Source organism: Gekko japonicus, unplaced genomic scaffold (genome assembly GCF_001447785.1).
Source record: "Gekko japonicus isolate JY-2015 unplaced genomic scaffold, Gekko_japonicus_V1.1 scaffold42, whole genome shotgun sequence".
In the NCBI taxonomy this organism is placed as follows: Eukaryota; Metazoa; Chordata; class Lepidosauria; order Squamata; family Gekkonidae; genus Gekko; species Gekko japonicus.
Window position 1 is genome coordinate 184,868 of NW_015165831.1, and position 11,393 is coordinate 196,260.

Sequence of the window (11,393 nt, forward strand, 5' to 3'; positions counted from 1 at the left end):
CTTTTTCTTCACTAAAGTTTGAAAATATAAGACAATGATGAAGAACAACATGCTTCCATTTCCCCCCACACACACATGAATTATTGAGCCTGACAACTCAGAAGGAAGAAATTATTGTTCAGAAGCCCTTTCCTTGCCTCCTTAAAAAAAAAAATCGTCATCCACTGGCCGCTCTAAGGATATGTCAGCAGCAGTGTTCCCTCTAAGCTGAGTTAGTGTGAGCTAGCTCACATTTTTTTTAGCCTCCAGCTCACACATTGTCGCCTCAGCTCAGGGAGGATGGCTCCAGAGCAAACTAATTCATGCAGCAGCCAAGTTGCCTGCTCACAAAGTAGAATTTCTGCTCACAAGACTCCACGGCTTAGAGGGAGCACTGGTCAGCAGCCTCAGAAAATAAAGATGGTGGAGAGAGAGAGTCCTTCAAATGGTCCAGGTCTACAGCTTTGTCTTCTTCATGAGCCTCTGCAAGCAGTGACCAATCTGCTTCCTCCATTTAGTTTAGATTTCTGTTATACAAGCCATCTAGTTGCAAGCAGGAACACGTGTAGAAAACAGGTCCAGGCTGGCTTGAGAGTAGGGTTGTCAGCTTCCTGCTGGGGGCATGGGATCTCCTGCCCCCAGCTCCTGTTACCTGCTACCGCTCAGCGGGAAGAAATGCCTGGGCAAAATGGGGGTGGTGCGATTGGCTTCCTCCATGCAATGATGTTGCTTCCAGTGGGACCCAGAAGTGATGTCATTGTACCAGGTGACTTTCCAGCATTTGCCTAAAACTCTGTGGTTAAACCACAGAGTTTGGGGCAAATGCTTAAGCTAAAGCATCACCCCTGGTTTCATGACCTCCCTTCTGAGCTGTACTGGAAGTGACATCACTGCCCCAGGGTCACCTCCGCTCCAACACTCCATGGTTCTGGAACACAATCACTTCTCATTAGGCTGGGTCTTCTGGAGTTGGGTGTGTGTGGGAAGTGGTAACTTTCCATCTGCATGATTTACGAAGTCACATTATTCTGCATACCTGGTCAGCCCCCTCATGTAAGCTCTGACCCCTATCTGTGGGTGAAGCTTTTGTTACCACACGGTGGGAAACCAGTCTATTGTCACAAGGGGGGGGGTGCCATTTATACATTTTCCCTGGCCAGGAAACTAGGAGCTCTTGGGTGACTGAACAGGCCAATTTCTCCTTGCCTCATTTTCCCCTTTAACACTTGGCAGGCCTTCTGGGGCATTTTCAGTCCTCGTCAGGCTTATTTACTCTGGCTAATTTACAAAGCTATATTTTTCTGTACACCTGAGGATGTCTCTAGGCCCGTAGAGGACACTACCTTATATGTGGGTGGCCCTTTTGGGCTGCTTTCATTACCCATACAGGTGGCATCCAGTTTACTATCAGATATAGCCAATTTTAGTATATGTGCTGCCGAAGGGAGCACTACTATCAGATATAGTGATATTGGGTTGGCTGTACAGCCTGAGGGCCATTCATTGAGAAGGCATTTTAAAAGCTCAGGGGTGTCATCCACAATGCACAGAAATCCCTCTACTGGATTATGTAAGAATCTTTATTTCACCAGCCCTCCTCCTGCAATAGACAATGTCATGGGGGGGGGGGAGCTTGGTAGTATTGTTATTTTGGAAGTTATTTACAGGGTTTTTCTTTTGAAGTTTGCATTCCATTGTGTTGGTTTTGATGCCAGACTAAAGCTGTTTTCAATAATAGTTTTTGGCATCTACAGTTTATAAATTCCTGTCCTCCAAACATGGAAAAAAGTTTTGATCTGTGAGACTTAAAAAAAAAAATCTTATTACAAAAAAAAGAAGTCTCCTGCTACATCCAGCCATGTATTTTAGATGGGTCAATACAAACATCAATATACACAAATACCTTTAAATATACTCACAGTAAATCAGAATGGGGAAATGGCATGTATGAAGGCAAATCAATGTCAAGGCAAGTTATTCTGTACAACAAAGGAAGAAGCAGTCCAAATAGAACTTATGAGAAGAAAAGGATGTTCAGTTCTTCCTCCTTAATAAGCAGTGATGCCAGGTTGTCCAGGAATATAAAATGGTCAGTGGAATACTGTAATGACACCATCGTATTCACACATATCTGGCAGTAAGTCCTACTGAATACAGTCAGATTGACTTCTAAGTAAGCATGGACGGGATCAAGCTGTATCGTTTTGGACCCGACCGTTCTTTACACACACCAGTGCTCTTTACTGTATTGCCAGGGGCAAGCCTAAATTACAGAAACTCACCACTGTGGGAAAAGACAACAGGATCTGCCACTGTGACCAATGAATAAACTTGGACTTGGGGAGCCAGGAGTGGGAGGGAGGAAAATATTGGTTCTGGTTTAGATTAAGCTAGTAAAAGTTCCACACTCAGCTGCTGATGCTAATACGCTAGCTACTCATACAAGCAATGGTCAGAATACAGCCCAGAGTTCTTATTCCTCGACATAGAATTTTCCTAGATTCAGACTGATAGAGATATGCCCGGTTTGGCCTGCTTGGGCTTTGTGGTAGCTGGAAGGCACAAAGAGTTGGACAAAAACACCAAGCGTGAAAATTAAGAAGGCACCTTCTTGGCCACATTCACTGTAGAGCAGTGAGCTCCATATATCTGGCAGACGATTGCCAAAGAAGACCTCAGATCTTTGCTTTAATAGTTTTCATTACAGACGCAGTTATCTGAGGGGTGGATTCACACAACCTTTCTAATTCCCTCATGAAGCTACCATGTAGAAGAGATACACTAGTGATCCACAACACACTTACTTGGAAGGACTTCTTGCTAAAATCAACAGAAATTACTACAGGGAAAACACAGATAACTTTGGGTCAGAGCTCAGAAAGAGCTCTACAAGAGTTGCCAGCTTTGGGTTGGGAAACTGCTGGAGACTGGGGGGTTAGATTTGGGGGAGGTAGGTGTTTGGTTAGGGGGCGGACTTCAGTGGGGGTATAATGCCATAGAGCCCACCTTCCAAAGTGGCCATTTTCTCCAGGGGAACTAATCTATATTGCCTGGAGATCAGTTGTAATCCCAGATCTCCAGCCATCACTGGGAGACTGACCAAAAGGAAAAGCCATAGCTCAGTGGTAGAGCTCCTGCTTCACGTGAAGAAAGTCTCTGACATCTTCAGATAAAGGAATTTTGCATCTATCAGAGTTAGTAAGGAGACACTCACTTAGAAGCTGAAGTAACTAAACTGAGGCTATTGTATTTTGATCACATCATGAGAAGACAAGACTCACCGGAAAAGACAATAACCCTAGGAAAAGCTGAAGGCAGTAGAAAGAAGACAGATCTAACATGAAATGGCCTGACTCAATACAGGAAGACTTCAGCTTGCAAGACCTGAGCAATGCTGTTAATGACAAGGCATCTTGGATGTCATTTAATTCATAGGGTCCACTTGACAGCACATATCACACAAGGAGACTCTGCACTAGGGCAACAGTGAGAGCTGCTACATGAGCCATTGGACTTACTCAATATAGGACATTTTGCACAAATGAGGACAAATTTTTAGAACAGCAGTATTGCAGAACAGAAGTAACATGCTCTTGAAATTTTAGCTAAGTGCCTGCCAGATTCATAAAAAATACAAGCATATTATGCTTACTGTATAATTTACTGTTGCAAGCTGTCCTGAACCTTATGATGAGATGGGACACACATAATAAACTAAATGCAATTACTATTTAATTAAGCTTGCACTGCATTTTCCTCATGGAACCTGGCCATGAACAAGTCACCCAACTCTTCCCTGTGCAGCAAAAACAGAAATCTAAAGTCTTACAAAACCCATTTTCCCCTAGCCTGAACCTTTCCCCGCCATTTTCCTGAAAGTATCACCCAAGGACATCCTGGGAAGAGCAAAATTCATTGATAGGAGCAACAAATTTGTCTTACTAGTGTCTGAGATCCCCAAGCACTAGAATTGAGCCCTGGGATAATAAAATACAGCAGTGTAATTCAGTCACTTAAAAGACTGCCCCAGTTGGAATTTATTCAGAGTGATTGAAACCAAACCAAATGCTTTTGCATTCTAGGTAATAAAGTCCACACAATTATTTGCTCGCAGATAAAGGTAAACAAGCTGAACAAAAACTGGAGTCCTAATAGCTTAAAGAGCTTTTCACTCACGGCTTAAAATTTGACATTTAGCAATTGAACATTACTCTAGAGTCTGCAGCTTGTGTGAGGTGCATTTCTAGAAATTCTGCCACAGTGGCATCTAAGGATCTTTTGGTCTCCTGCAGCCACTTATTCCTCATTTTATCCTCCAGACTTCAGCAATGAGCAATCAAACTGGTGGTCTACTTGGTATGGTCATCCAAAAAGCCTGCATTCATGGGGGTCTAGAGACTGTCAACTATAAAATGTTGCCAGCCAGCAGAATTTTTTGAATGGTTTCATCAACTAACAGGGCACTGATTAGTTTCTAGTGAGGGCAGAGGACTTATAACTTCCACACAACCCCTTGCAACGAAGACGACATTTGACTAAGGTAGCACTGAACAAACAATACGGATATACTATCACGTACTATCTCTTGGTATTTAGAGGTTTACTTTCTGGCCCCCCTTCCATAGCTAGGACAAAATGAAGATCCAGTGTTTATTCACAGGAAGAACCTGTTTGGAAGGACCCTGCACAAGGAGCAGCAGTCAAACTCATGTCTAAAATGTCCCTTCCCAAAGGCTTAATTTGTACAGGTGGCTTGGGTCATGTGAGTGTCTTGCCCCCCTTTTTTCTTGAAGGAGAGAGAAGGAACAAACTGAGCATCCACACCATCAGGCCACTCTCATGAAGGGCTCTGTTGACAAAATACAATCTCTGGATGGTAGACGGGGCCCTGACATGGATAGCCCAGGGTAGCCCAATCTCATCAGATCTTGGAAGCTAAGCAGAGTCAGCCCTGGTTAGTATTTGGATAGGAGTCCACTGCAGAAGACCAGGGTTGCAATGCAGAGGGAAGGCAATGGCCAACCACCTCTGTTTGTCTCTTTTCTTGAAAATCCTACATGGTTGCCATAAGTCAGACGATTTGATGGCAAAAAAAAAGGTAGATGACAGAAGCTCACAATGCCCCTTCCACATTATTTCAGTTCAATGAAGCTAATTACAAGTTTTATTGGATTCAGGTTCATGATTCAAGTGAAAGTGTAATAATTTTAAACACTTTTCACATCTTGTTTAATGAATTACACTACTTAGGTATTTAAATGCTTTCAACATCTTAGCTAATTAATTATTCTATTTATTATACATTCAGCTTCTATCCTCCCTTTCTCCAACTGGGTGAACCAAAAGCAGGTTACTATATACCTAAGAAATAACAATTAAATAGCAAGAAAACCAATACAAATAGATACAAATGATAAAATGAACACATTGACTTATTTTCTCACATTGTTTATAGAGGCATATGAAGCAGGCAAAAAAAATTATTTATTGAATCACTACAGATTCAAAGAGAATGAGCTATGTGATCCTGGAGGGGGTTCTACAATATGGCACTACCACCAAGAAGACACTGCACCCAAGACAGAGCCAGCCTAATATCTAAAGGTGGTAGCACATTAACCAAGACATCCCCGGAAGATCTCAGGAAACCATGAGGTAATATGAAAGTAGATAATCCTTCATTTTAATAGGCAGATGCATGTATGCAGAGATGAATGGACAAAGCAACACCCAAATATAAACCCAGTATGGTACAGTGGTTACAGTGCAGGACTAGGATTTGGGAGACCCAGGTTCAAATTCCTGCTCTGTCATAGAAGGCTGTCAGGTGACCTTGGGCTAATCACACTCTCTCTCACCCTAGCCTACCAAACAGGTTTATTGTTGTGAGGATAAAATGGAGGAGGGGAGAGGGATGTTGTTGTTGTAATAGTTCCCCATTAAGGAGAAAAGCAGGGTACAAATACTGAAATAATAAATAAAAATATATTAATATAACATAGATGATAGTCCACTTTTATGATAAACTTCAACGGCAATTTACGAAGGGCAAGTTGTGGGTGGCAGGAGGTAAACTGTTCTGTGAATAGTTTACAAAATTCAGTAAAAGAAGGGCATTTGCACAGCAGGTCCTTTGAGGTTTTATGTGCTCAGTGCTGATGGAAATCTGAGAAAGTCCTATAACTTTTTATATAGTTTGTAAAGTCCATCAAACATCAACAATGATTTTTAAAGCCGGCATTGCCATATAACATGATACCAGCAGATCGTATGACAGACAACTATGGGGACATGGGAGCCCACACTGAAAAGAGCAATGCAGATTTAATGACAAGTCTTTAACTTTTGTTTCTGCCATTTCTTTGAGTCAGTTGGTTAACAACAGAGCAATACAGGGCAGGAGACAATGATAATAAATTTACTCACATAAAAGTAAGATGGACTACAGGCACAGCTGCTTGATCACTTCAAGCCTCAGACCTTCCAAAAATGTATAATGTGAATGCAAAAGAACTCCCCAGATTCTGCCGTATCAACACAGAAGTTAAGGCTGGCTTCACACAGAATTCTCTGTAAACCTCAAGAAATATTTACAACACTGGAAGCTCTTCCCCCTAATTATCTTCTGAACATCTTCTGAAACATCGAATTCAAAACATTGGCAACTCCATGAGATCTATACAAAATATCTGGTGGGAACACCTCAAGAGATAACATCTGTGCTCTTCTAACATATTAAGCTTTAAAATTGGCTACGGGTTCAAAATCAGGAGTGGCTGAACTGTGGGATGAGTGCTTCGCATGGTCCCTAAGACTCATGTACAGTGCAGGGGGGATCATTAAAAGCCCTGAAAACAATCATGGTTCAGTTTAACTTTTGTGTAAACACACTGTTCCTTACAAGATGGAGAAAACTGCAGATCATCCAGAACACTAGCCAACTTTTTTGTTTGGAGGTAGGCAAAAGTTTTTACAAGAGATCATGGTCACAGGACTAATTGCTCGGGGTGTACAGATTCATTTCTCTCTCATTGTGTCTAGTCAGACAGTTTTTGTAGGCTTTAAGACACACAAGGCAATAAAGGGATGAGCATATACATGCATTATATTATCTTCAACTCTTTTTAAAAAAGAAAAAAAAATCTGTACAGCATTCTCAGACTGACAAGAGAGAAGAGCAAATTTCAAGTTCACACATGCCTTCTGCACTGTATGAGAGTAAGAAGGGCCAGCAAGGTATAATCTAGGAGATCCAGGTCAAAATCCCCACTCTGTCATGGGTGATATTGGGATAGTAATTCTCTATCGGCCTAACCTGTCTCACACGGTTGCCTGTGTGGGGGTGATATTGGAGGAGAGGCGAACAATGCTATAAGCCACTTTGTGTCCCACTGGGGAGAAAAGCTGGTTGTAAGTTCCTAAATAAATAATAATAGACTTGCATTCCTCTCTTAATGGGGTGGCTGAATAGCTGGATAGACAGATGCCCTCTAGTAATACCCACAGCTAAAGATAAATGAAATCTAACTCAAGAAGCACGACAGCATATTTAAGACAGACTTGTCAATACCATTTCTAGAACGAAGGTCACCTCATTCCTTTCGTACATATTCAAAAAATGTAAAGACTGATAGTATTTTTCAGAGTGCTGCTTCCTTGTTGTTAAAATATAATACCTAGAAAGCAATCTGTGATAATCTCCTAACTGATTTTGCCTAGATTAGGAAACATATTCAGGATTCCAAAAGCCATTCTGTCATCAAGATAGTAGTTCACAGGCTGGATCTGCATTTTATGGTACAAACTGACCCACTCACAAGTGATCAGAGTCTATATAAGGACTTCACAGTTATGGAGAATATGCTCAGCTCATAACTATTACATAACATGGAATTCACTGCCACAGGAGGTGGCAGCGGCTACAAGCATGGGCGGCTTCAAGAGGGAATTAGATAAGCATATGGAGCAGAAGTCCATCAGTGGCTATTAGCCACAAGGTATAGATAGGGACTCTCAGGCTGGGGCAAATGATGCACTGTATTGTTGGTGCTTGGGGGGGGGCAACAGTGGGAGGGCTTCTAGTGTCCTGGCCCCACTGCTGGACCTCCTGATGGCACCTGGTATTTTTGGCCACTGTGTGACAGACTGTTGGACTGGATGGGCCATTGGCCTGATCCAACATTGGCTTCTCTTATGTTCTTATGTTATCAAATACTTAAATATTACAATAAAAAAAGAAAAGAGATATGTAATATTAAAACTGTGGAATCTATTTCCTACCATTTTGTATTCCCTCTTTTTCCTTCATGGGTGAAAACTATGGCCAATTTTTTTCTCAAACCTTGATCAACATTTGGTAAGAACTGCTTGACGGCGGGCTGAATTTGGTCCACATGCCTGCCGTCAGTTAACTATCCCTCCTACAGGTATCATTCTGTAGCTGCCATCTTTTTTCAGGCAGATACTTAGTAAATGAACCTTTTACTGCTACATTTCTAGCAGCAGGAGAGCCCTGCAAGAAAACAAAGGTTGCAGCCCTAATGTCGACAAGATAAAGGAAGATCTAACCAGAAGTAACCAATGTTAAACAAAAGGACATAATCAGTTATTTGGGGAAAGAACCCCTACAGACCTAAACATCTGTCTTGATTACACACTGACACTGCAGAAAGCATTCCTACAAAAATCTCAGATCTCTCTCACAATCTCTCACTCTCTCTCTAGTGAATTTATATATGAAGGGTTATTTAGGGCTGGTTTTACACGTATATCTCTTGATTTCTCATCTGGTCATTGGATGTGTGCAAAGAGAACTGGAGGTCATGTAACAGTGACCAAACAGAAAGCATTAGAACTGGAGTTCCAGGAGGCAGCAGATGAAGGTCTGCTCCTTCACTTGGTGAAGCTAAGAGCATTTTTTGGGGGGGGGGCGCTTCTGCCTTCACTCTCGGATCTTTTTCCTTCGTGGAAACTGCCAAGAGAGAGACCTTTTTTTGTCTCTTCCTTGGGTTCCACTTCCACATGTCCTCGGTCACATGATCCAAGGACAAGTGGAGCAAAGGGGGGGGGGAAGAGCCCCCTCCCACAGCCATTTTCACTAGGGAAAATGGCATGGGAGTGAAGGCAGAAGGCTTTTCTCTTCCCCTCACAACACTATGAACTGAACTGAGACAGAACATGGGTCCCTGGACAAATCTTTGAATGTGAGCGGGGAGGGGGTGACCCTGACTTTTGTCATGTATAACTCGGCCCTCTTTCTGAGGACACGGAAACTTGCCGCACCAGATTCAAAAAGGACATGAGGTCCAATGCTATCTGTTGACACAAGAGTGGGGCAAGTCATTAGCTGGAGGCTGTTTCTGCATCATAACGTGACCTGCTTCTCATTGGCACCCAAAAGCATTGTGTTGTGATGTAAGATGACAGCTATAAAGAGTGCGATGGCTCATTCATACAAACCAGTCATCACTTGATGTTGCTGTCATCATACAAGTGACAGCTTGTATTGGTGAATGAGCCACCAAGCTATGGTCTCACATGTGCAAACCAACCTTTTGCAGGCCCTCTGAAATCCAGGGGCTGTTCAAACTCAATGGAATGTGTTTATAAAATCTGTTCCAGAACAAAATTTGCACTGTGAATTTCCATTTTAAAAAACCAGAACCTTGGCATTCTTCTAAGGAAGTTTTTTCTGTATATATGTTTACTGGAATCCATTACTCAAAGAAGGTTCACATTTCATATCTATTTATATTTGGAAGGAGAGCAAGAAGGGCTTTGAGTGGTTTATTTTTCCTATGTAGATACTGGTGGAAATGTTTGGTGGGTGTTCACAAGGTTCAGATTAGTTCTCATGCAAAACTTTACATACTGACCCTGTTTCCAACAAGCCTATCACAAGCCTCCCTGTCAGCTGGGAGGGCAGCTAATACCTTTAACTGAAGCAGTGTAAAATTCATCAGAAGGGGGGGAAAACAACAACCCACCAAATGCAAGAATTTGTGTTCGTTTCCATACAAAAAAGCAAGAGCTCCTGTTTTCTTACGCTTTGCTGAAAAGCAAAGCCAAAAATCTATCTATGATGAAGTATAATTCAGACAACTGACTTACCTTGGCAACAGCTTTGCTGTCACAGTTATTGTTGGAATCTTTAATGCTATTGAGCGAATCTCTTCTCTGTGGACATGGCTTCTTTTTGCGTGGTCTGCCTTTAAGGTTTGGCGCTGAAAACAAAACAGGCAATGGTCTCAGCATAGTTTCTTACAAAGGCCCTTTTTCACTCATGGGGCAATCTCCCTTAAAACAAATATATGAAACTTATTCATCTCCCCTTATAATAAAGAAGTTTATTATTCGCAGTAGCTGTGCTATTTCAAAGCCATATACATAACACCCTCCCCAAAACTAATCTGTTGCTGTTTACATCTAACAAGAACCCAAAAGAATATTGAGGAACCCGAAATTGCTCTCACAAAACAGTACGAAGCAGCAAATTGGGCGAACGTCTTTAGACAGAGGTGTATTTTGTTTGGTAAAATGTAAAACATTAACTGAATCTGTCTTCTGGCCACTACTTCAGATATTCAATTAGGCAACAGATATTTGCAGCAAAGATCTTCTCAGGCACAAAAGCCACTATTTCAAGATACAGTTTGAGAAATAAAATAATTGGTGCTCCCATACTGTACAAATTCAATGGCTGAGGCATGAATCAAAGAGAAAGGAGGCCCTCAATTTACCATATCAATGTATGCTTGCTAGGCTTCAAATGCTTTCATTAACAAATCTCAAAGATTCCACAGTACAGACAGTCACCATTTGGAGGTGCTTTGAAAATCAGAATATATCAGAAAATCTGAATATGTGGCTTACAGAAGAAAAGTCCAAACTTAGCTTTCAGGGTATTTTAAAAAAATTATTATTACTACTACTACTACCGAGGGTGAGTGGAACCCCCCCCCCCCCAAGTGGCTGTCTTGTTTAGAGTGAAAAGTGACCTACATGGGCTTTCAAATTAAAAGCTACCTCAGCCACCGGAGTAGAACATAAAAAAATGATAAAACAACCATTAACTTGTGATTATAGCACAGCTAACTTGCTATAACTCCCCCTCCCCTTTTAAAGTAAACCACTGTTTTCATAACTTCCATGACCATTACCCTAATGTCAGAAATCCAAACACCAGAAACCCTCTTGAGTGGCTTCTAATTGTTTCTAATCTTACATTTGTCACACAAGTGGTTTCAGGACATTTTTTTTTACATCTTAATTAGCCCTCCGATGAAAGAAGAAGAAAAAAAGGAACTGCTATAATTTAAGACGGATGGCTCTGGAATACCCGCTTCCTGCCCGGCTGGGGCTTGGAAAGAGAAAGGCGAAGAAAACGCAAACAAGCCCACCTCGCCCTCTCGGGG

General features: G+C 41.8%; 1 protein-coding gene across 2 annotated transcripts in view; it reads right to left on the reverse strand.

Moving 5' to 3' along the window:
* ARID5B (AT-rich interaction domain 5B) overlaps positions 1 to 11,393 on the reverse strand; it is a 261,009-nt gene that overhangs the window by 58,179 nt on the left and 191,437 nt on the right. For both annotated transcript variants that reach the window (XM_015410813.1, XM_015410812.1), the window contains one exon: positions 10,090 to 10,202. In XM_015410813.1, the coding sequence (XP_015266299.1) occupies positions 10,090 to 10,202 (113 nt within the window). The remainder of the gene's footprint in view (positions 1 to 10,089; positions 10,203 to 11,393) is intronic.